General features: G+C 45.0%; 1 protein-coding gene across 1 annotated transcript in view; it reads right to left on the bottom strand.

Annotated features, from left to right (window-relative positions):
* The window catches only part of nompB (intraflagellar transport protein 88-like protein nompB), a 1761410-nt gene that overhangs the window by 1575968 nt on the left and 159153 nt on the right, over nucleotides 1-26289 (bottom strand). Inside the window, exon 5 of the mRNA XM_075896456.1 lies at nucleotides 3515-3605. Coding sequence (XP_075752571.1) covers nucleotides 3515-3605 — 91 coding nt within the window. The remainder of the gene's footprint in view (nucleotides 1-3514; nucleotides 3606-26289) is intronic.

A 26289-nucleotide genomic window follows, 5' to 3' on the forward strand; every position in this document is an offset into this window, starting at 1 on the left:
CGGCCACCAGCTAGCAAGTTGGCAAGTGCAGTAGCGACTTCCATCAATCACGGAAATGACATGCAAATACCGCAGATAGTGAAGTCTCTAAACAGCTACCTTGTTAAGCAGCTCAAGGAATCCTAATGCGTTCTTCGGAAGTAAACTAATTCACTTTGATCGAAAAGGGCAAAGCATCTGAGATACGAATAAACATTTCATTCACATGAAATCGGCCACATTTAAAGATATTTTCAAGCGGAGCTTTTTCTGCATAGACATTCGCTACTACAGCTTGACGGTGTTTCAAAACAAATTTACGAATATATCCAAGCATCATAAATAAAATTGACAAGTATTTTGTCGGATAAAATTTTTGCGGCGTCTGCAATATCTAACTACCATGTGTGGGATCGCGATACAATTTTAAAGTATCTTTGTACAGCCCTGGCTGGTTCTACCGTGTGAGAATTGGGTTCCTGCAATCGCTCGGATCTGAGTTCTAGGAGATATGCTGCCACACGTGCTCGACGGAAGGCAGGAAAATCATGCGAGATCGGGTGGATGGTAGTCTGGTGGCACGTGGCATCCTGTCTTATAGCGAGCTGTTCGCATGGACTAGGGAAAGTCACGTGAGTATGGTCGGATGCATGAACTGGTGCTGGAGCTGCAGATGCAGCTTCGATTTTGCGGCAGACGAGGCATTACAAAATGCTTGGCTGCAGCAGAAGTTGGGTGTGGACTGATGTTCTCGCTGTCACAACCATGTTGGGGGGACCCTGAGAGTTCGGAGTAATGGCACCGTTTCTCTTCTTTATATACTCATCATTCAATAATGAATGTCGAGAACGTTCTAAAAACCATTCACAATTCCTTTGAGAAAATCTATTTCGACATCTATTCATCAACGTTGCAGCAGAGCGTAAACACATATTAAATATATGCAACGTGGGAATGAGTGCACGTCTGGTGCCGGCACGAGGGTTTTTCTGTGGCGCACAACGGCGCCCAAGGGGATCACTTGAGAGCTCAATGAGTTCTTCCTTGCAGACATGATTCGTGATCACTTATTCGTGGTTGCAAAACCACAATCTCGCCTTTCTTTAAAAAAAATTATGATATTGGCAAACATGAGCATCGCTTGCCAGTTGTACCGTGTGCTCAGCCGTGCGTACAGCTCCTAGCAATTCTGAACATCAGTTATCTTGGATTGAGTGGTTCTGTCACAATAATGCTGTGGTTAGTCGAGGCATGGCTGGCGAGGTATGTGATGCATCTTCGTTCTTTTGGTAGAAAATGTCATCATGTCATTAGTTTAAAGAAAGTTTTAAATAAAAATCTGGCCATTTTGTGAAGTCGTTCACTGAAACGCCTACGGTATTTCAAAATACCACTGTACCATAAGTTCCAACGCATTTTTCGCACTGTAAGCGCATGTCGTGCAGAATTTAACAATAAAGAACTATAACCAAGTCCTCGATCATTTTATCTTGGAAAACTGACGAGAGCACAAAACTAAGAATATCAATGAAAAGCAACCTCAGTTTCTCAACAGGGACATAGAAAATCAAATATTTTAAATGAGCATATGAATAAATTCATCACAAAAAATTGCGTAATAGTTTATGTGATAATGCCTCCATTACGAACAAATGCTGGAAATGCTTTTTACTAATAATTGCGGCGTGTGTACGGGGATTTTCTTTGAAATTCTTTCCGTGTAATTAAAGTCGATGTTGCAAGGTTCAAAGAAAGACTCATGTGCAGTAATCAGGGATACGTATACGTTCCGAGGTTGCGATGATACTTAGTTAGTTATATCTTTGGCGTGATTGATAAGCGTTGAAAAGGCGCCTTCAGCAGAGTTAGTGTTAAGGTTCTGTAAAATAAAAAGTTGATCGTTGCACTGTTGATGAGCTCTCATTTATAGTAGTCTAAGACGTTAAAACATTTCAGTGAAATAGAGGAAGGCACAACTTCACCAAGGCAGAATATTCGAATAAAATTTCTAAACATTTACGTTCCCTTTCGGAAGAACCACCTGCTGGCAGAATCTTCAGAACCACTGTTCTAACCTTTTCGTCAAAGCCGTCTAAAGCTGTAAAACACGGTACAGCCATGTCATGCCTGAAGTCTTCCCTCACTAATTCTCGTGAGATGAAAATTAGAACCAGCTTTATGGCACAAGACACGCATCGTTTAAATGTATCAGTTGTCGTTGAGTTACTGTGGCCACTGTCAAAGGACGTCGCTTCCGTCAAGTGCGACCATGGTCGCAGAGAGCGATAGAGGGGAAAAACGCTCAGGACGTCTTGAGGGGCTAGTTGGTTCATTCTATTCAGGTAAAAAATTGCGCTGAAATAGAAAGGACACCACAAAGAAGGAACACTTAAACAGATCGAGCGCAAATCTGTTTGCGCTCGATCTGTTTAAGTGTTCCTTCTTTGTGGTGTCCTTTCTATTTTAGCGCAATTTTTTACCTGAATAGGGAAAAACGCGCCTAAGTATTACTTGCATTTTTTGTGAATCACATGTTAAATATTGAAAATAAGCGCAGTAATGGACACAGGCGCTGTCCTTGTGCCCCCTTCTGCACTGTTTGTTGTAAGCGGGCTGAAAACTAGGCCAAAACATTCCCGCAGAATAAAGATACTTAGATGTGGATACGGTGTTAATGTTTCGCGGCTGCTAATGAGCTAGATAATGTATGTGCCGCCACACAGAGAACTGGTGAGCGGGAGAGAGACAAAAAGACACGTGTTACGTAAAGCGCACCAACAGGTTCCTTGATCACCACAAAGAAGTCGTGGTTCCTTATAGCTGCCGTCACTTCCACGTGAAAGAGACGGGCTAACAAAATATTATTCCCTTGAGGCGCGATATGATGAGCTAACTGTCCGTAATTGTCTAAATTTTATTCTAATATGCTCCGTATTACATTCCAAGAAAAAATAAATAAATATATATATTTTGATGACCTTCGCCTTGTAACCTTATATTGCGTATATGTGAATATTTAATTATTCTGAGATGCGTCATCTTGAACTTTCACAAATAAAAATGAAAATTTTAGGCCGAAAACGCGTGCGCAGTTCGTTTTTGGCTGTGTTCCTTTTGAGCAAAAAAAATAATGCTTATAAGTTTGCCCTGAAACGTGACACGTTGGGAGATTCGTCGAAAATTGCAGTTCTTTCACTCAAATATTACGCTGAGAGTTACGCAACACATTGGCGTCGAATAAAGACGCGTTCACTATGTTGAAGGTTCAACTGATGCAAACTGATCTTATGCGCAATGTATCTTGCCCATTGCTTTGTCACTGGTTCGAGAAACTGGCAAAAGCAAGTTGCACCTCAAGGGTTTCCAGCAACGTGGCAAATGACAAACCAATACCTCACCTCTGAATTCAGCGTGTAATGTTGTACCTATTCAGAATGACGAAACGCATCTTATGACTGAGGCATAGCATGTCGGTAATAGTGAAAGCACATGCGTGAGTCGATCAAATTGCACAAGCAAGAAAAGAAATACCAACCAGTTTGCATTGCTGCTTAGAAGCGGAGATGGAGCTCTGCTCAACCAGCTTCATGACGGTGCTCTCCAGCTGCTTCTGCCTCTCCTCGGGGCTGCAACAGAAACACATTCTACGATATTCCCATTATCCAATGCATTCGTGATTTTTTTATCTAGCTTAGCAACTAAAAAGTGACTGCCGTCCCGTATAGTGTTCGAAACCTACATCTTTGTCGTGTACAAGCGTACGTTGCGTCTTCTTGCTGCCACAGTACTGTGCAGTGTAAAAGAGGTTCAAGCATTTTATGTTACAGCTTTCGCAGAGACGGCAGGCTACCAGCGATGAATTTTTTTCTTGTGTTATCAACGGGTTTCATTTTCAGCATCGCAGGTCTCGTCATGATCGCGTGACTCTGCTTGAGAAAAGTTCCCATACGCGCTCTCTTTTGACCAACAGCGATTCGTGTCCACTTGTAGTGGCTAGGTTCGTCACGTAGTAAAGCGTGGGACACGGGAAAGATGGAGACAATGCGGAAAACAAAATGAAGTTATATTGCACGAGAAAAACCCATTGTGAATACAGTACTAGATGCCGTGCATGCATGTGGTTCACACTCATAAGAAAAAGAGTGAACAGTCTCACAGTCTGTGCCGTAGCCAAGTGCCATGAAATGGGACCCGTTGCGTGCTCCGATGCAGTTGTCCTTTCGGAGCACAAGTCAGCGTCCTACCACAGAAGGCATCGTCAGGCTTAGCCACACACTGTTAGTGACGTCGGCTCGCTGGACGTGGTCAGCAGCTCCGGTGTTTCAAGGACGCTCGCTCTACCAGAGATGTTCGCAGAATCACTACCCAGAGCTCGTGCCTGGTCACGCCGACACGCCGTGCCCCGAGGACGTCAATGGCTTGAAGACAGGAACCAGGCCTTCCGAACCTCGCGCGTAGTTGCGGGTTTGCCCTCGCCTCTTTTGTGTCATCTTGTCGGCGTCCCAACAGCTTCATTCTGCATGAGTGCCTTTTTTTTTCAATGGGTAGAACTGCAGCATCAGGAGAACGCGTTTTCATGTCCACCATTGTGACTACGTACTTTTTTCCACCCTCTAACATTGCTGATAATAGAAACACGATATCAATGGCTACTCTTTTGAATGGGGTGTCAATTATTGGAGTGTTGCCGAGTAGTATACGACCTACCAAGTGCTCGGGAATGGATCTTTCACATATGTCACATGATTTAACAAATCATGGGAAGTCTGACTGGATCCCTGGCCAGTAGAACTCTTCGAGAACCCGCTCTGTGGTTCGTTTATTTCCCTGATGGCTCGAAAAGATGGCGTCGTAGGCAATTTTCATCACAAAATGTTGGATGCACCTTGCTATCACAATCTGATCTACCTGCAGAGTGAAGGGTGTACTTGCGATAGAAGATTTCATTCTTCCTAAAGAACAATATTTCCGGAAACCTTGTCTTGACTGCTTGGTTAACTGCTTCGAAGCATTTCCGCAGGCTGCTGTCTTTCTTCTGTTTGGTTCTGAAGGCCTGTGGGCTGATTACAATGAGTTGATAAGTGATGCCGGGAGTAGATGCAGACTTTTTGTCTGTCGCTATACCGCTGCAACTTTTGTCCGGACACCTGTTTTTCTTGCAGCCGATGTCGAAGTCTTTGTGTAAAAGGGTGTGTGTGCTGAAAGGCAATTTTCTGCACCAGAAGTTTCTTCTGCGGCATTCCGGGTGTAAAGATGACTCTTCTGATCGTCATCAGAATTGTGAGCATCTCAAGCGCATTATACATTTCGCAGAACAACATCAAATAAATAATTATTCACAAAAATGGCTCGAATATTGCCTGTGAAAAAAAGTTGAAATAATTTCTATGTGTGCTTCAGACAGTTACATCAACCGTCCGTTCATGAGGTAAATTGAGAAAATCTTTTCAGTCAGTTTGCTATCCACCAAGCGAGACCGTTTGACAATGGTTGAATCGCATCCAGTATCTCGCAGTACTGTTGCGGTATGTCCTTCGAGTATACCATCGGCCGTGGGCATCAATTTTTTCTTCAGCTAGGCCTGGTGTGTTTCTGCACACTCCAGACTGTCATAAACACAATGAAAAGCCTGCGACTTTGAATTATTGACCTTGGCTCTATCTCTTTGTTGTAAAGAGCATGAGGCCTTCTCAACGCTGCTGTTTTTTTTTTTGAGGCAGTCACGTACCTTATGCCCTGTGCGGCGACACGAGTGTGGCTTTGGAAGTCAACCACTTGTCTTGGTCTAGCAATCAGCAGCTCTGTGAACCTTTTAGTTACAAAGGAAGCACTAAATTCTCTCTTTTTCTTCTTGCCGCTCAGACCTTTTGCGTTTGATCTGGGGGCTTTCTCAGGTTATCGCCTTTACCTTTGCCAAGGTTACTCATCCACTGCGCCTCAAAATAGGTGTCTGTAGCCTCTGCAAGTTTTTCAAGGCTTTCACAGTTTCTTTCTTTAAAAAACAGAGTGAGTGTCTCATGGCATTGTGCAACAAACTGCTCCGAGACAATACTGTCTCGCAGAGTATCGTAGGTCTGGTATGTCTTCGCCATTTCCTGCCAATGGTCAAAATAACCTAATAGTCGCCCGGCAAGCTGCATGCCCGTTTCAGAATTATCTGGTTTCGCTGATCGAACTTTTGTCCGATAGCCTTCTTCCGTGAACCTAAAACGTTGTAGTAGCATTTTCTTCAACGTTACATAGTCCATGGCTTGTTCAGGTACCATCCTACTAACTACATATGAAGGCTTTTCCGGTCAATCAAAGGCTTAGCGATGGTAAACAGTGGCACTGGTAAACAATCTCGGGTACTAAACGCACACAAATGTCGCACAAAGTGGGTGATAGAGCACCCTTTTTCGTAATCCTTTAGAGGGCGTCATGGAACACCACAGGAACGGCACAGCATGCAAAAAGAAAGATTCGGCAGATACCTCGTTCATCACGAACCGATGTTTTTCGTTGTTACGAAGGAGAACGACGAAGATTCAGGAGGAACCGGAAACAACAGATCACTTCCTACTCACATGCCACCGTTTCACCTCACTCCACCAAATAATTCTTGAAAGACCTATAAGTAGCTGGAAATGGCAGTTGATACATCTTTCGTTTTATCATTCAGAGCCAGTCAGTTAAGTGCGGGCCGCCGTGCTATTCTGTCAGTTCTACGAAAATTGATTCAGGCAACCAAAAGGATACCCTTCTAGTGGTACCGCCAGATCAGTTCTTTGTCCACCTTCTTCTTTGTTGAAAATTTTTCTATACATTCTAGTTTATTAAAACTGTACTCTTTTCACCTTTTCTAATGTCACGTTATTATTGTTCTCATCGGATCTCTCTCTCCTTCGGCAGGCATTGTATAAAAAATTTACATTATAAGAAACAGTGTGGCAAATGCTTACTAAACTGCAAATGCCACAGAATGCCGAAATTGGAAAAAGCAGAGCATCAGAAATAGAGATAGAGAGCAGAGAAGTAGCACTCTCTGCTCTCTGCCTTTGTTTCTATTTCTCTGCTTTTTTTTTCAATTTCAACGCTTTGTGGCTTTTGTAGTTTACTAAGTATGTACTTCTTGCCTAACAAGCATCTCTTCTAAATGTGTCCAATCTGCCTTGTGGGTATCAGCCAAGATCTTCTAGGCGACAAGAACAAGAACGGATGCCTGATTTGCTCGTTCTCTATTCGTAAAGTTTTTTTAGCCAAAGCTATTGGTCCTCGATCATCGTGACTGGTATCAGAAGATTTCTCGCCACCAGTTCAATCCGTGGGTGCATCTCTTGACTTCTCTTGGCCACTTTGACGCCAGCTTCGTCGTAAGAAATCTCAGGTCGTATGTGGAACGGAACTCAGCCCCGTGGGTAGGCGTAACCTAGCTCACCGCTGATTATGGCGGCGTCAACTTCTAGACCTCCCAGGCAAAGATACGGCCCTGACTCCATGGAAGTTCCACAAGCCAGTGACCCCGCGTCCCCGCCGGGAACTTTCACCCCATATACAGACTGGGTTCTCAAAGGTGTCGCCCAGCATCAGGCCATGCTTGCGCCCACTGCATTCTCGCCGTTGGACACAGAAGAATCTGTGACGAACTTTGGACCACAGTCACTTCTAAATCTAAGCGTCGAACGACTCTTAAACACACGGGGCACTGCGGCACCCTCGCTACACTCCTCAACTCAACCAAGACGGCTGTGTTGATGTGATCAAACCCTTAGTTACGTCCAGCGTAGCTGCGCATAAGGGACGACGCGGCATCGCTGAAGCAATCATGTAGCCCTATTCCAGGCAGCGGGACACACCCGGCCTTCTAATTGATTTCATGCAACATGGCCTGGGACCAAAACTTCATCGTGATTAACACCACAAACGAGGAATTGATGCCAAGCTTTTTCAACATATCAGTGCTGCAATTCCCTGGAAGAACTGTACCAGTGCATAGGTATACCCCACGCCAACTGACAAATGAACCGAGGGGTTATACCACTCGCCAGCCACATTTCTACAGACTGTATAGTCCAACGCACAGTCACGCTGTGGAATGAATTGATAGGGGTCCGGCGTCTTGGAACCACCAACGTAGTCGTGCTCACGTTAGAACACGCTGACATTCTAAGAAGTGTGCTCGTATTTGAAGAAGGCGAATCCGTACTACACTACGTAACACAGTCCCAATCTGCTTCAGCTGTGGCAAGGTTGGTCACCGTACCGATGTATGCCTCCATCCGACGACACCAACCAGCCGCTGCCCAACATGCGGAAAGACGGATGTCGACCATGCAAACTATGAGTGTCTAGCCGGCTGTTTGTTGTTTAATTGTATTCACATCGCCGGAGCAAGAAAATGTCCCAAACGCTACCGATGCCCGGTGGACACGCCATCCCAATCAGCATCTTCGACACGTGGGGCCTCACGCGAGCAAACATTCATGAGTAACAACAGGGTCCGCCCACGCTCTGGCCAATGTAGCACCTCCTGGGGGTGCTCAACTCAAGGAGCTCCTCTTGCCGTATCCCGGTCAAAACGTTGGTCGAAATCTAGATCCAGTTCGAGACACAGACAGGCTCGACAGTGAAAAACCACCCGGGTGGATCTTGCAGCTGCAGTCAGGGTCCATCGCAGATGACCAAGACATCGGTACTACCGTTAAACAGGGCAGAGATTGTTTCTGTCACCCAAGTTAGAACTGATGACGACGCACAAACAGTCACACGACTCGGAAAGATGATAGCCAGGCAACAAAAAAATTGCGAAACAGCAACACAAGAAATATAAAGTAGAGGAAATACTGAAGTCGCGGGCATTTAGTCAATCGCCATGTAGCATAACTCAGCTTCAACCTACAATGGCAACCATAGAGACAGACGCTCAGGCTCCTTCGCTTGACCCAGGCGGAAAACCCCATCAAGGTCTGCTAGAACAGATCGTTGATACAGTTGTCAAGGTACTTACATTACTGATAAAACATCAGATCAGTGTAGAGCTACAACAAATACGGGACCAACATCCGGCCTCGATGCAACAAATCAGATAACTAAGTTTGGCCTCAATCAAGGAAGCTTTGCAACCCAAGCTACTTGAACTAGACGCTATCACCTGCAAATACAACCGCAGCGTCTCACAGCTGGAACAGGGACACGGAAGAACGCCTGCTAAGCTTCTCATGGGGCACCGCGATATGTCCGCGAGCACGCATAAAACCGACGATTCAGAAGGGCCATCTTCTTCTAACCCAGAACGGCGCAACTACCTCGAAGCCTAAACATAATACAATGCCACTGCAGAAGCTTTCGCCGTAAGGTGGCATTGCTGCAACAATACACAGTATACACTAGATCAGAAACCCGGCATTATAGCGATACAGGACATCCTAGTCCCCGATATCAGGTTTTCTTCATACTCAACAGATGCCTATAAACACAACACATTGGTCTGCATATTAGTATACAGCACCTGCACCGAGGTGATGGTAGCTCTCAAGCCCCGTGATACAAAGCTTGAGTACCACTTCATACAACTTCTGCCTGTCAAGTGTTTGCAGCAGCCGGTATACGAACTTAACGTATACAGTCGAACCAAGTTGCACAAACAAAACTTCATCGAGGTCTTCCGCAAAGCAAGAAAACTAGCTCTAAACGGTCCCCAGCCTATTGTAGGTGACCTTATTGCCACACACTCCTCCTTTTAATGCCAGACACCCCCTCCTGCGGTGTCTGGCAAAAGAGGACACCACAGCAGGAGGACACCAAGGAACGAAAACTGTATGACCTCATGACTCTTGAGGGTATCACTCTCCTCACCAAACCAGCCTATACCACTCGCACAGGTAACAGTGTGTCTAGGGATACATGTCTTGACTTATTGATTGGTATCAACCTTCCTCAGCCACGCTGATGGAACTTACAAGAGAGCCTCAGCAGTGACCATTACATCATTCACACAAGCTTGTCGTATGGTAAACACAAATACCATCAAAAGACAGTCAGGCTAAAAGATTGGACAGCATTGCGAAAAACAAAAATTTCCCTTTTGTCAAACTCCCAAAACACACTCTGAAAGGGCTAGCACCTTACTAGAACTAAAGGACAAGGATACCAAAACAATCGCAACTACATTCTAAACACCGGCAGTTGATGTTCATCTCTTGCATTGATGGGAGGCCAGGCGCCAACTCACAAGACGCTGTAGACTCAATCATCGACTAAAGACACGTGTTGCCACCCTCACCACTAAGGCAGAGAAATACGCAATCACACTCGCTAAAAAACGTGGGTTCTTGACTCCCTTTCGCAATCCCTTACCAAATCTGCCTGGCACCTCCTGCACCACCTCAATAACCCAGATTCTGTCAGAGGCGCCACGAGAAGAAGCCCTCAGAAGGTTATCCATGGCTTTGCTGGTGATAACGCAAACTTACTCCGTGCCCTAAAGGCGAAGTACATCAACACCATGTGGGATCACGTGCCCAAACCACTGTATGACGGCCATGATAACCTAGAACTTTGAGAAGCATTCACTGTCATCGAAGTTACAGCGATGATACAAAGCATGAGGAACGGCACCGCCCCAAGAACTGATCAGGTATCAACAGGGCTCCTTCTAACCTAAGCATTACATGCCCCAAGTGCTAGTAGGAAAATTGAACAAGTACTTGGATGCCGGAGCACTTCCTATAGAGTGTAAAGCTTACTTTCATCCCCAAAGCCGGCAAGGCGCTCAACACTGATAATCTTCATCCCAAATGCCTCACGTAATGCGCTAGTAAGGTGATGGAAAAAGTCACACAAATTAGGATAACAGAATATCTAGAAGAACAGTCTCCTGCCTGACACTATGTACGGCTTTGGTCCCTACCTTTAGGCAAGGGACATCTTCCTCCAATCAAAGCATGAGATTGTCCACCCACCCAGTGGAAACACTCAGGTGGAGAGGGCCATTCTCGCAGTCGATTTCAAAGGTGCCTTTGATAACGTTCGGCACTACGCAATCTTGGAAAACTTACGTGCACTCAAGTGCGACCCAAACTTATTCGCATTTGTGTGGGACTTTCTTACTGACAGCAGAGTCACTATTCACATTGGGTACCTTGAATCGCAGCTCATCAGAACGTGCGATTTCGGTACTCGTCAAGGGCCTCTCCTTTCCCCACTCCTCTTCGATATCGCCCTTATGTGACTTCCAAAGGCCATAAATCTAATTTCAGAGGTACATTACGCCATCTATGCTGATGACATTACAATCTGCTGCCGCTCTGGCAATCTGAATCATGTGGAGAGAGGCCTCCAACAGGTCGCCTGCGTTGTAGAAGAGATAAAGCGCAAGAGTGGTCTGCACTGTAAAAACTGTCTGTCAGAGGCGCGGCGAAGATTTACGTAAAGCTCGCAGGTGCCTCTCAGTTTGTGGGAAGGAGGAGAAAATAGCCGTGGATGCCAACGAACGTAGTGCTGTTATTGTAGGTACGGAGACAATGTCCTTCTTCAGTGGACCATATGAAAAATTCTTGAAGTTGGCTGCTCTGATTAGTTATTTTCTACCCGAAATGCCACCACCAGGCCACTCTTTTAGGGGGCATGCTGTGTTGACAGGGAGCCTGGGTGCGTGTAACTAACATTCTTTCATTCATAGTTCCTCTTTATTCTTTTTACTGTGATATGAATACTCTTGACGTGTTTCCGATATTGGCATCACCGTCACGCACCCTATAAAGTCCAAATCGATAACAGCCCCCCGCAAATCGTATGTTCTAGCCGCAGGTAACTTAACGCGAGTGAGCACTACGAACGCGGCTGAAGCAAAGGGGAAGCAAGCCGACCCATCTCAGTCGCACGAAGGGCGCATACGATAACATCACCCACGTGCGAGGTATGTAGTCGATTTTCACTTAGGTAGAAAGGAAACGCCCTGTGTGTCTTAAGCAATGCCGAGGCCACGGGGAACTAGACGAATTGATTGATTGATTGATTGATTGATTGATTGATTGATTGATTGATTGATTGATTGATTGATTGATTGATTGATTAATATGGGGGTTTAACCTCCAAAACCACCATATGATTAGGAGAGACGCTGTGGTGGAGGGCTCCGGAAATTTTTACCCCCTGCGGTTCTTTAACGTGCACCCAAATCTGAGCACACAGGCTAGAGGGAAGCTGCCATATAACCAAATGGGCAGATAGCCGCCAATTGGAAACTTGAAAAATTATTTTCTTCCATGAAACAAAAATTGTAATAATAAAATATGGCATATAAAAATAACTGCTTATTTGCTTTTCATTTGAATATAAATGTTATCTTTAAATAGTTCAACACGTGGTACAAATTGGCCTCAATGTGGACAAAGGTGATGATTTTGGGAAAATTGGGATTTTTTCCTCGTAAAGGTTAGCAACTGGAGGGGTGCCAAGGTAAGTTTTTTTGCAAAATATACCTTTTATGGAGTAATTATTCATTTCTCAAATATTCATTAAAAGAGCAGTAATACAATAGAAAAACTGCAAACATAACCCCTTTCGACTAAATCCTTGTAGGTGTATGTGGCCGAAAAATTGCGCTAATAATGACCAGCTCAAAACACCTTGCACAGTTACCATTACTTATTATATAAACTAAACTTGGTATTGAAAGAGGGAGTGGCACTTTGAAAAATATTTTTTTTTTCATAAACAACAGTAATACGACATTTGGATTGATTCGGAAAGCACTCACGTGACCACAATTTTTTTCTTCCCGAAATATTCTAGTGATTCACTCTTTTGAATGCAGTAAATCAACAGAATATTTCTTCGAATCGATTCGAGGTGGTCGCAAAAATGGCTGGCACATTTGGTGTGGAATTACCCCACTACGAACGGCACTGGCAGCGAGTAATGCTCTCGGCTTGGAGCTAAAGCATCAGCGCTTTTGTGTAAGGAACAAAAATGAAAGGAGAGGTGAAAAAAGGGAAGTGAAGGGTCTGAACACTTGCACCCTGTGTGTGCCTCGGAGAATGTGAAGGTGAGGGTCACGTGCTGTCGCCGCGCGATGACAATCTACCAAAATTACAACCAAATTACTCTAAAATATAAGAACTTTGCTTAGCGGAACATTCATCATCATCATCATCATCATCATCATCATCATCATCATCAGCCTGACTACGTCCACTGCAAGACAAAGGCCTCTCCCATGTTCCGCCGGAACATTCACGCCTTCCGAAAACAATTTCCATGTTTTCGTTCATTTTTCATTATTTTATCCATTATCTCTTTAAATGGCAGATAGTGAAATTTCTAGAAAGCACTACTACACGGAGTCCGTCATAATAATAGCGGGTGTTGAAACGCAAACATTTCTCGTTTTCTTCTTTTCTTTCGAAGATTACACGCCATGCGAATTACCCCCCCCCCTTTTTTTTATGGCACGAACGCACAGCAGCCACGCTCGCTTGATATAATGACATAATGCGGCACAGCGGCAATGTTCTGAGCGGGTGGCTTTGCCGAAGAGAGCATATAAATATTGGTGGTTCCATCTCCTTATCATTACTGATATGTCATTGAAACGGGTATCAATGTAATGGTGGGTTCCACTCGTTGTTATGAGCTTGCGGGAATTTTCGAATTGTTGTGATCCCTCTGATGTGAAAATTCATACGTCCTGTTAGCCAGCGTTTGAGGGTTGTCAGATCACGCGTAAAAAAACAAATAAAAACCAACTGCGTTGAAATATAACAGAGCTGGTGCATAATTTTTATTCTCGGTAAGGAAGTTTTTTTTCTGTTTTATTCGCTTCTTAATAAAAAAAAGTGGGCAGAATAATACGCACAAAATTAGAGTATACGTGCTTTGCACAACTGAATGCGTGAGTTGATGTTAAAAGTCGAACAGCACGCATTTATGATGTTTTTCATGCGAAAGTTAACTACGACAGCCTCACCATTTCTACGAACTCTCCTTTTCTCAAGTACACAGCTTACTGTACTGCATTAGAGTGTGTAGCGAATACAACGAGCTCATCCCGCAACTGCAAAGCATGGTTTCAATATTGTTTTAACAAGAAACTCCTCAGAGTGTGGGCTCCTTTGCGACACCAGAACACCGCCACGCGCGCCGATCCGGGTGGCCATGCGTCAGCGGGCCTGCTCGCGATCACATCTCTCCGACGTGGTCACGTGATGTATGTACGCGGCGCATGCAAGGTCGCGCATGCGCAGCGCTCGCCATCCAACATAAACGCTTGTCACGGCGGAACGTCGCGGTCGACGACTCGTTAGAAACGACCATGATGAACGGTGATTTGCAGCACCAAGACGTGTATTCATTGTATTCTGATCGGCTAACGTGTTCGCGTCAAGTAAGACAATATGTCACCAGACGTTTGCGCAAGGTGTCGTTAACTTCACTGCTTCGAGTCACCACTGTGTCAGAGCTTTCCCGACAAGCTGACCAGCAAAGAAGTTTTATGGGTTTCGCTATCAGGTAAGTCATATCTTACGGCGCTCGTGAACTTTCCCCGCCATTGGCCTGTTCGACTGCCAACAAAATGCTCATGCCTTGAATGTTTACGCTGCTTCGAAGTCACACAGAGGCTTACTCGAAAGCGGCTTTTTTTTCGCGCACGGCTTCGGCGTATTTGCGAATTCTATGCAATGGTGTCGGGTGCCCCTGACCGCGAAGTTGGTTACCAGGGGTTTAGAAGTGGGGGCTTGGCAGCTGCTGTCACGTGTCGCGTTTCAGTATGCATTGTGTACAGTTGACGAAAATTCTTCTACGTCCCGGGTGAGTGACCTACAAAACTGCGCATCCCATTCTTTTCGTTCCAGTCGCGTTATCAGGCGACACGACCCAAGTTCAGTTGGCGTGTTCCGTGTAGATAAATAAGCCACTTTGATTAGCAGGGGGTGTGACAGCTGGGCTGTATCTAATTGCAATAATGCACTTATGGAATAATGCACGGTGTATTCTGCCGGCAGCGTTTTTTTACCATTTCCAGGTCTTGCGCCGGCAGTAGTTGCTTAAGTTGCGTTCAGCTTGTTGTACTCTTTGCTCTCGCTATTTTCGCAGTGTCCATTAGTCATTTTGTCGTCTTAGTTAGGCGACGGTGACCAACGCCATGGCGCATCGCGTTTCTAGCTATTTGGTTATCAAAAAATGTAATAAAATGAACAAAACAGAAACACAATAAGGAAGAGATCACCTCTTCGGAAGAGATCGCCTCACAGAAATCGTAGCAGCATTTAAAACCCTTGGTGTTTGGTACGAAAAGTTGCTGTGGGTTGTGCATGTCAACCACGTGTGTTTGGCTGTCTCGCGTTTTGTTGGCCTCTTAAACGGCAATAACTATGTTCTTTGAACTAATACCAAATTGTTGCTTTTTGAATCATTGTTTATGTCTCAAGTGAATTATTGCCAACTAGTATGTGGCACTGCCACGCGCATATCCTTAAAGAAGCTCTATGTCGTACAAAAGAAAGCCTTACGCATCATTTATTACTTAGCCAGAGATCACCTTTCAGCGCAGCTCTTCCAAGCTGCCCATATCGCTACGGTTTTCAACACGTATAACTTACCCCTTGTTCTTAGATATAAGTATGAAATAAACAACAATATTCCAGTGCTTGCAGGTTTGGCAGAATTGGCTGAATATTCTTTTTCGTATTTCTTACGGCTCATGAGAAAGTACGGAACAAAAGCACCGCACACACATTACGGGGCCCAGATGCTAAGAACAGCCTTGCCCTCTGGTTTAAACCTGCTATCCGAAAATGATTTTGACATTTATTGTTGCAACTCTGCACTTCATGCTTTTTTGGTGAGCTGATGTCCAAAATGTCAGCTGTGAACTTATCTTTGACGTTTTTATTGCGTGTAGAATATTGTATACTTTCTGTGTGGTTATAGTTTTCTACACCACTTTCTCTATACCTTCACCGCATGCTGAACTGTAATCGGCTGGGAAGCCTAGTCAAGCTCACACTAGCTTTTTCTTCCCATGCCCTCTATTCCTAAAGTAGAAAATAAATGATTCATTCAATAATTGATTGATTGATTGATTGATTGATTGATTGATTGATTCAGTGATTGATTGATTGATTTGATCAACCCCGAGGGATGCACAGCGCGTTAGCACGGGCGCTTCCCAGGCTCATAGGGCGAAAAGAGACGAAGAAGCTGCCTTCGCTGTGACGGTTTGGCAAGAGTGGCGGAACATCAACTCCGGACGGTATAGTCCCCGTTTCCGGGGCTATATCTACTTCTGTCAATGTCAGCACTTCGCACCCACAAGTTTTTTGAAGAAAAGCAGCCCACTCGGTTTCTGAAAGAAGGAGATCAAAGTTCATTTAGCGGCTGCCACCTATAACTGCAGCTCAATGAAAGACTGTGAAGGTCTCTCAGATATGCCGTTGTCGTTGCTCTCATAGTGATATCGCTAGAACTACTTGGTATAATGTAGTATGACTGTTGCTGGTAAACATATTATAATACTATAATTTAAAAATATTTTGCCTTTTATTGTAACCGGGGTTCTGCCCACAGGACCAGACTCTCGAGGAGATGTCGAGGAGTGGAGCCGCGAGCTGCTAACAGTAACTTTAATTTACATTATTTACAGGATGCGTGTTGCTGCATGATGGGGTTAGCATGATGGAAGCCCTCGAGCTTTTCGGAGCTTGTGAGAGCCTGTCAGGAGCACCTCGGCGCTCGCATTTTATATCCTAGGATTCCCAGGATTCTCTGAAGGAAAAAGCAATGGACGCCATGACAGTCCAATGAATTTTGTCATCTCTACCTCCGCCCCCGTACGGGGAAGGTGAAACGCCGCCTCCTTCTCAACCCATGAAAGGGGGAAGAGGCACGCCCAGTTCACCCTATGGCGAGGGAGAAAACACTGCACACCGCGCATGACACAGCACAGCACGAAAATGCTGAGTCTTACGTGGAAGTAACTTTCATATTCTGTTGCAGCGATAAGTATGCGGTGCGAAGCAGACAAATTGCGGAATTAGCGGCATCCAGTTGCCACGGAGAACGTGGAAAATGCATCCGCAGACGGTTCTCAGACGCTACGCCCTTTTTGCGGGGCACCTTGACGACAAAGCAAGTAGCCTTGACGACCAGCAACCCTTCCTAATCCGTCAGTTGGTCAGGCATGTCCTAAAGGTTTTGCGAGGGGCGCCGACGACCTGGGATAACTAGAAGAACCATTTCTCTGTTGTCGCCGCTCTTGGTGCATCTCTGGGAACGCTGAGTTGGAGGAAATCATGGTAGGCTCAGCCACAATGTCTCGTGCGTCAAAGCGGTGTCAAGCCGGGCAGGCCAATCACAACACTTTATCTCGATACCCGGCATCAGAGAAAAGGTGACACGTGGAAGAATTTTCAATAGAAATCGAACGTGAAACTGAAATATACTTGCATTTTTTAATCAAAAGCTTAGATACTTAGCATTAGTCGCATGCCACTATGAAGTATCTTCATTTGGTGGTGTCACTTGGAGTAGAAGCCAGTGGTGCTTGTTGGAATAGGTATACTTAAAGGTGCCCTCCAACACTTTTGAAGCACCTATTTTTGTATGCGTTTTGCATAGACCGATGGCCGGGGATAATTTCAGCATAAGTCCCAGCACCGATATCAAATGATTTAGTATTTTAATCGTGCAATAAAGACACCTCATTACTGCCGACTGCGTCGGCGCACAGTGGCGCTCGCTAGAACTACGTGTGTGGAAATGACGACCATGAGCGCAGCCTATCGCAGGAAGCGTGAAGCCTCGCTCTGGAAAAAAAGGACCTGCTCGAGCTCTGACAAGTCTGAGAGGCTCATTAGTAGCAGCCTCACCCAGCTGTTCGAACGCGTAAACAAAACGGTATGGTCAGGCACCACGTTGCCTGTTACTATAGCAACCGCGTCATAAACAAGTTTCACTGAACAGGCAACAATGGTGTACGAGCTTCCTCTACGTAAGAGCTTTCAGCTTATGTCATCGAAGGCTCCCTGCAACGTCACAGCAGAGAGTGAAACGTTGTCATGCCACTCCGTGAAAGTCGAGTTGAGGGCAGGCATTTTTCTTGTATTTTGAATTTTTTAAATTGAATAACTTCGTACTGCGTGCCGCTATCGCTGCCATTCTCGCTGCACTAACTTGTGCGCGAGTCAGTCTATGCAGTCCACGAGTAAAAAATGGGCGGGGGGTTAAAAGGTGTTAGAGGGCTCTTTAAATTTGGCCAGACCACTCTGCTGTCTGTGCAGCTTAAGGAAATTTCAGAAGCACGGGCTGAACAGCGCAAGCGAGTGCACTACATTGTCGTTTCACATTGGCTTAGCAGTGTGCAAGTCTTAGTGAAATTCAGCACTTTCAATACTTTTTAAAGATGGCACAGAATGTATACTGTAAAATCCCAAGTGAGCGCCTCCTTTGCAGTATTTCAAATATGCGGCCACTTCACTCCTCTAACCATTTTCACTCCTACATACGGTTCATGCACCAAACTAAAACAGTTAATGCATGTGTGTGTAGCTTATGAAGAACAATGCTCCATTACCCCTCCCCTCTCTCAACCTCCAAAAGAACGAAATGCTGCTGCCATACTTTGTTTTTGTTTGAATGCCTAGGTTTTTGCTGCGTACTGTAGGTAAAAAACAAAAGTGCCTTGATGAACCGTGCATCTGACCACACGGTGAGCCAAGCATCTCATAGATGGTGCTGTGTCTAACATCTCATAAATGTATCTGTGTCTAACTCAAAGGTAATGTACAAAGTTCCATTTAATGAAGAAGAGTGTTGTTTTGAGCTAGTCAGGTTGAAGTGAAACTATTGCAAAATAAGTGAAGGTATAAAGAGTAACATTAGGGCGTATGCTACTTACCAACTTGACATTATTCATGCCAAAGCGTTACTTATGTGGAACCTTTATTTAAGGGAGAAGTGCAATGGTTTCAATGACTGAGCATAGTTGGGATTGCTGCACAACCAGCCACTGCGTTTTTACACTCATTAATATGTAGCCCTTATTCTTGTGTCTTCAAACTGAGACAAAATTGCTTCACACAAACAACAGTACAAAGGCTCTTGTTAGCTATATGAATAAAGTATTGCTATCGTAGTTTCTAGTTCTAATAAATTATGCTGTAGAAGAGTACTTTAACTCTTTTTCACCATGGTGTGTGCATTTTGTCTGGAAACGTGGCTTGGTTTCGCAAAGTGCTGCCTTTCTGTAAAATGGGGTACTGGCAAGTGGAATTTCGCAAAAACTGTAAAACTTTATTGTTTCTTGTAGCAAGCATCGTTATCTTTCTTGTAAATGCATGCATAGTGTGAAGAATAGTGACCCACTTTGAAATATACAACCTTATTAATGCAGTGTCTTGGACTGTCTTTACTGTATGCGATTTGTTTCTGCCAAACATAAACCTCGTTTTTACCAATTTCAAGATCAATTGCTGTTTTTGTGTGTACGTTTGCAAGCACACTTCACCTCTGCTGCTAAACAACAGGCTTGAGTGATGTGCCTGATTCTTGTCAATAAATTTTAAAGAACATCCTAAATGGACTCTTCTACTTGGCACAATTATTGGCCACTGTGTGCACGCTCTATGCATCTAGATATAAAAATAGAGACTGCAGCTGGTAGCATTGAATACTGTGCTCAGAAGCTTGCATACACTGCGAAATCTTGCTGGTGCCAAAATTTGTTCTGGGTGTATGATGAAGCGACTGGTAGCTAGCAATACTGCATTGTTGCAGCTAATTGCACAACGGAGCATTTTTCAGCTGCTCACGTGATTCGAGTAGATGTCGATCACGTTCACTGTGGTACGACTTAGCCACTAAATTTATGCATCTGCATCCTGCATACCAGGAACCCTTTTGTGAAGCAACATGATGTCGTGATGGGGGCAGCAAAGTCAGAACTGGGTTTTCGTTGTCTGTCAATATCATTACACAGGTTCGCTAAGTGCACTCAAATAGCTTCAGCAGGCACTTGCAGCTACAGAGTCAGTGGTGACACCACATTGCAATAGCAGAATTGCCTGTATATTGCATTTTAAGAAACTCCCTGATTTTGTTACACCTCAAGGTCACAGCTTGCTCACTCATTTTTTGGTGGTGGGACATTGCAAGAAATATAGTTCCTTGTATCATGCAAAATTATTCTATTAATTTTTATATTGTATAATTAATTCATGCTTTGTAACTGCTTCCTGACCATGTAAAGCTTAACTTCTGCTGGATTGTATCGTGAATGAAAGCAAGAAAACCAGGCCAGGGAAAGCAATAAGGTGCTCCATTATAACAGAAGAGAGTATTGCTGTGGTTCAGTTTAGCTGAAAAAAAATGTTTAAGGCACCAATGTGTTGCCTTTTTTTAAAAAAGTGTAAAAAAGTGTTACTGTTTACAGAGCACAATTGTGTTGTGCTACATTTGTTATCGCAGGAATCACCTCCCAAAAGCAGTGCTGCAAGAATGTGAGCCACAAGTTCTTTTCAACAAACAGATCGGATGCCTACACAGACAGTGCAGCCAACACAATAAAGTTCTTGCAAAGGTGTGAGACATTCCTATGTTGCATAGAGGGAGCATGTTCATTGTCAGTTTTATAGCCTATGGAGATATGTTTGCAAGAGTAATTCCCTGCACACTGTGTTTTACAATCTCTCAAAGTACCATTAGGCAGCTTTGGCTCTGTCTTTCTTTTTATCACCTTCCAGACCATCTTGCTAATTCATTGTGAGTGCTGCAGCAATCGCATTGTGTGAGTATCACAGAAACTTCATTTAGAAAAACAATTATGGTGACCCCCTTCATTGCCTGACCAGTGTATACTGTTTGCTAGCAAAGTGATGTGCTGTTGCACTGACTGTCCGTTGGTTCTCTTTGCAATATGAAATAGTGTTTTGGGCCTATAATTACGCCGTATAGATTGTTTTGTTGTGAGGCCTGCTGCATATTTGTTTATCTCACCTATGCCTTGCACAGTACTTCCTCACCACGCCGATCTAGCGCAGTGGCACATCAACGAGGCCTTGCTTGGTTGATGGCTGCATGTTGATTGCACAATCGCTGACGTCATGCGTTGCTGCCATATTACTGTAGTCATGATGGTAACGTATGCGTACCCCTCTTCACGATGAGAACAATGGAGAAGCCGAGTGAGATACTGAAAACAACTACAATGTGTGTTTTATTGGCCGTGACTTCATTATTTCAACATGCGTGCACAAAATTTGTGGCAACGTGCTCACATTTTACAATTTAACAGTTATCAGATATTTTAGATGGCGGAGTTGTTTAGTAGCTTTTTACATTTAAATTATGAATAAACAATTTATGCACTGCATGGCTTTGTTGATTTATATTTTGCAATGCTCATCTGTGAAATAGTCTGCAGCTTCTGTCAATATTTACATGTTCATTATACGAAACATCCTATATGGTCAATATGTACCATCAACAGCAAAAGTTTGCGGGACATGAATTATTTGATGAAACTGATATCTCTCTTTGTCTGAGAGTTTAGAAAGAAATATTCCGTACTGCACTTCGCATTCCGACCTATGCAGTCACCAGCCTAAATACAAGCATTTGGCACTGACGTAGCAAAAATTCGCATTTGTTGTGGATTCAACATCTACCAAGCTTTTCCTGTTGATAATACCTACATGGGTTTTTATGGCACTAGAGCCACCTCCTTTCTCCCCTTTTGCAGCTACATATCTGGTAGTTCATGCGTTGCTGCTTTTTTTCACCTTATACCTAACCAGTGCAACTAAAACAGTGTTTTCGGTGTACTTGCATCATGAAGTGTTTATTATTGTATTATTCGGGGAGATTTTTATCAGTTTTTTTGCTTTTACTTTTTGGCAACAACTGCTGTTTTAAGAGCAATCTGTAGATATCAATATTCACTCTACTGAGCTTTGGTTCAGGAACAAATGCTGAACAGTTTCCGAGGTGCATGGCCTACACCACAGCATTTTAGTTTACCAGAAATAGATTCTAGGTCAGATAATATGTGGATCCCTGCTAGTTGCGTATCTCGCTTTTACTGAGAGCTCTTTTTATAGTCCTAAAATTTATCTCACGTTGCTTGCAGCTATGCTACCATGTCAACGACCCCTGCACTGAGTGGATTTATTCTTTAGGGCTGCAGTCGCACTTTTGAAGGTGGCGAAAATGCTAGAGGATTAAGTTCTTTTACATTGACATTCACATTCGAAGCCCCATTACTATTGTTACATGAAGTGAACGAAGTGGTAAGTCTAGATTCTATACATATTTTAAATAGGAGAGGTGAGCTGCTTAGTAGGTTGGTATTCATGTTAAAAAGGCAGGGCATGCAAACATGGACTGGAGACAGTAGTCAAGATACAGCAAACGCCAACTAGAAAAGTTGACGTTAAGCTAGAAACTAAATAAGGCAAGTGGAAATATCGGTCAAGGCGGCATGCTTGTTGGTCTATGTGAGAGATCACTGCTCAGCATTTGATTTCTTCGTTAAGGGTTTCGACGGTTGACTCCCACATGCACTACAACTTGTCGCTATGCCAAGCTTCGACCATTAGATGTATTTCTTTATCTCTGTGCGTGTACGAAACTGCATTATTCAAATTTTCGCATGAATTTACGTCGTGATATAAAAGTATGTTTGATGATCGGCCTCGCGTTAGCTGTCTTATATGTTCCGTTAGTCTGCCTTCTTATTGTTATTTGGCATTTGAAGTGTTCTGACTAACCGGCGGCCATGTTTGCATGCCCAACTTTTGCAACATTTATGTATATAATGCGTAAAAAAATAGATTATTGAGGGAGAACTAAGAAGTGAAATTTATGTCTAGTGTAAAATGTTGTTTCTGTTTTCTTCTGTTAGACTTCTTGCTTATCAATGGCTCAGCATTATTTTGGTGTCTCCTAGTGGGGTACGCGATGCACATACTGTGGCGGTGCTGACACCCCCTGTAAAGTTGTTTGCGCCGTGGTCTGTTATCATGAAGGATGGTCCACCATGTCGCAGTACCACACTTTCTATGAAAACTTTGGCTACCTCTGCTGCTGTGCTTCGTCGGATTGCCTTCGTTTCGGTGTACCGGGTGAGGTATTCTGTCGCGACGATAACCCAGTGGTTTCCTGCAACAGAAGTAGTAAGTGCATGGCGGCCATTTTTCCAGAATAGGGCCGGACGCCTGCGTTGCTGACGACGTGACCGAGAAACTGAAGTTCGTGAAAACGGATATGACACTTTTCTGGTTTCAGTGTTAGGCCCGCGTACCGTATGGCCCGTAAAACAACTTCCAGCCTTTTGAGATGCTCGTCAAAAATGGTCGAAAACACTATAACGTCGTCCAGATATACTAGGCACGTCTTTCAATCCCGAAAGTACCATATCCATAAGCCTTTCAAAAGTCGTGGGCGCGGAGCACACACCGAAAGGCAAGACTTTAAATTGGTATAAACCATCTGGCGTCACAAAAGCGGCTTTCTTTCAGTCTTGGGTCTAGCTCGATCTGCCAGTATCCACTCCTTGAGTCCATGGAAGAAAAGTAGCGATCGTGCCGAAGTCTGCCAAGGGAGTCATCAATACGTGGGAGCAAGTACACATCTTTCTTCACCAGATTCAGCTTCCTGTAATCCACGCAAGAACGCAGGGTGTCGTCCTTTTTTCTTTATTAGCACTACAGGTGATGCCCAGTGGCGCTGTGACGGCTGAATTACGTCATCTTCAAGATTTTTCGTGACTTGTTGTTGTATGGCTTCGCATTCCTTTAGAGCTACACGATAAGGGTTCTGGTGACTAGGTCTCGCCGTGTCCTCGGTGATTATTCGATGCTTTGTCAATGGTGTTCGACCAACTCGTGATGTCGATGAAAAGTAGTCGCGGAATTCTGCTAGCAGTTGAAGAAGTTTCTGGCAGTCGTCCTTTGACAGAGTGGTGCCAACGTCCAGAACGGGTGCTGGTCCTTGATTAGGCACTTCGTCCAATACCGACAAACATACACTGCCTCACATTTCTACAATATTGTCGTACGGAGCGATAGCTGTCCCCTTCGGAAGGTGCCGGCGCTTAGCACTAAAGTTGGTCAGAAGTAAATTCGTGCGTCCGCCAATGAGACATGCGGTACCTTGTGCGACCGAAATGCCATGGCTAAATAGCAGCGAGCCGATTTGGTCGGCAATGCCTTCGCCATCAAACGCTTCGTGCCCTTTCACCGAAACAAGAGTACATGACCGTGGCGGGACCACTCCATCATCATCAATTATACGTAAAGTCTTACGTAATGTGTCTGAATAGTCGTATAAACCAGGGCCGTTGTGGAACGTAATCGAACGGTCCAGAGTATTTATGACGGCAGCATAATCTCTTAAGAAGCCCGTCCCTATGACCAGGTCCTTGCAACATGAGGTGAGGATGACGAACGTCACCACAAAAGAAGAGCCACCGATGTCGAGTCTTGCTGTACACCTTCCGACAGGCATCAACAGCTCGCTCCCTGCTGTCCTCAGGTGAGATCCCGTCCATGTAGTCTTTACTGTTTTGAGGCGTACGGCAAGGTTTTCACTTATGGTAGAAAATTGGGCACCGGTGTCAACTAAGGCTGTTACTTGCTGTCCGTCTACAAAAACGGTAAGATCTGTGGTCACAATATCGTTGGTGTTACAACTAGTCGGCTTTACAGCGTCCTGTGGTAAGAGTAGCGGGGGCCTTTTTTCATCACCTTGACGGCTTGCAGCCTCACCCCTGGAGGTCGCCGCCTTCAGTTTCCCCTGCGTGGACTTGGTGACCTCCTTTCACTGACGTCGGCTGTAGTGCGGTGGCGCGACGAAGGCGATTATGCCGGAGACGATGAGCGTGGTCGACGTCCCAAACCTGGCTGGTAATCACTCACACTGTCGTCATTCTTGGCACGGCAGTTCTGAAAATGGGACCGACACAGAGGGGTCCTTGAAAACCAGCGTCCCGGCGTGGTGCGTAGTCGTCGTTGGCACGTCGATCGTCAGACCATTGCCGAAGAAGTCGAAACGTATCGCCGCGGTGCCAGCAATGATAGTAAGTGAATGTGGTCTACACCTCAACAGGTAAAACAAACCGGAGGCCTATCTACAGTGCCCCAGGCGTCTGTTTTACGAAGCTGTGGACGCCGCAACGGGTCGTAATGTGGCAAATGCCGTGTCTCGTTCCGAAATGGCTCTTCGTGCGGTGGCATTTTGTACGGCAGCACGACGGCAGGGCGCCGTGACCTGTTCTTGTGGTGGTGACCAAGGAACGGCTACCGATGGCTGGCGGTACGACGGCACAACGGGCGGCGGGCGGCGAAGTGCGGCTGCGTAGCTCATAGGTCGCTGATCGTGAATAGGAACAGCTGTTGAAAACGCTTGGCGTATTTCTTCGCAGAGATTTAAGCGACAGACACCATGGGTGGTTCTGTGGCCAGAGTCCACAGCTTTAGCAGCTCTTCGCGAACAATCTCTCGCATTAAATCACGCAACCAGCTTACATTGTCAGATGTCGTAGCGCCACCTTGAATGTGGGCGCTGCTGGACAAGAAATCGTATTGTCGGCATCGTAGGTGAAGCACTCGCTCGATAGCCGTAGCTTCTTTGATGAAGTCTGTCACGGTGCTTAGTGGGTTCCGCAAAAGTACGGCAAACGATTGCTCTTTAACGCCGCGCATGAGGTAACGCAACTTTTTGTCGTCGGTCAAGTGTGGGTCAGCTCTACGGAAGATGGGCCATGTGCTTAGCGAACATTGCGACCGTTTCATTGGGTTTGTGAACCCGTAGCTAGAGTTAATGCTGCGCACGGTCGCGCCGGTCGACACTGCCAAATGTGTCAATCGTCCCCCTTTTAAAGTCACTCCATGTTAACAAACTGCCTTCTCTGTTCTCGTACCAAGTACGAGCGCTGTCGTCGAGATAGAAGCAGGCACGGCAAAGCTTTTGTTCAAGAGATCACTGGTTGGTGCTGGCGACACGTTCATAGTGATCAAGCCAGTTTTCGACGTCTTCATGCGCTCCACCAACAAAGTCATCAGGCAACAGCGGTGAAAAAAGGGTTACCAGAGATGGGGTCGGTGGACTACTGTCTCGTAGTAATTGTTGCGGAGTGGCGGTGGCCATTGGTAGATGTGAGCGGTGCCTTGTAGAGTGTTCCTGCGAGGGGGTGAACTCCGGAGAGAGGCCTCGCAAGCGACGACTGAAGCGATGCACAGGAGTGTCGACAAGTGCGCCCGGGCTGAATGAACGGCTCCCCGTGTCAGTGTGGAGCATCAGGCGGGGTTGTGGGCCAGCACCTCCACCAGTGTC

The sequence above is a fragment of the Rhipicephalus microplus genome, chromosome 5, assembly GCF_043290135.1.
Source record: "Rhipicephalus microplus isolate Deutch F79 chromosome 5, USDA_Rmic, whole genome shotgun sequence".
NCBI lineage: Eukaryota > Metazoa > Arthropoda > Arachnida > Ixodida > Ixodidae > Rhipicephalus > Rhipicephalus microplus.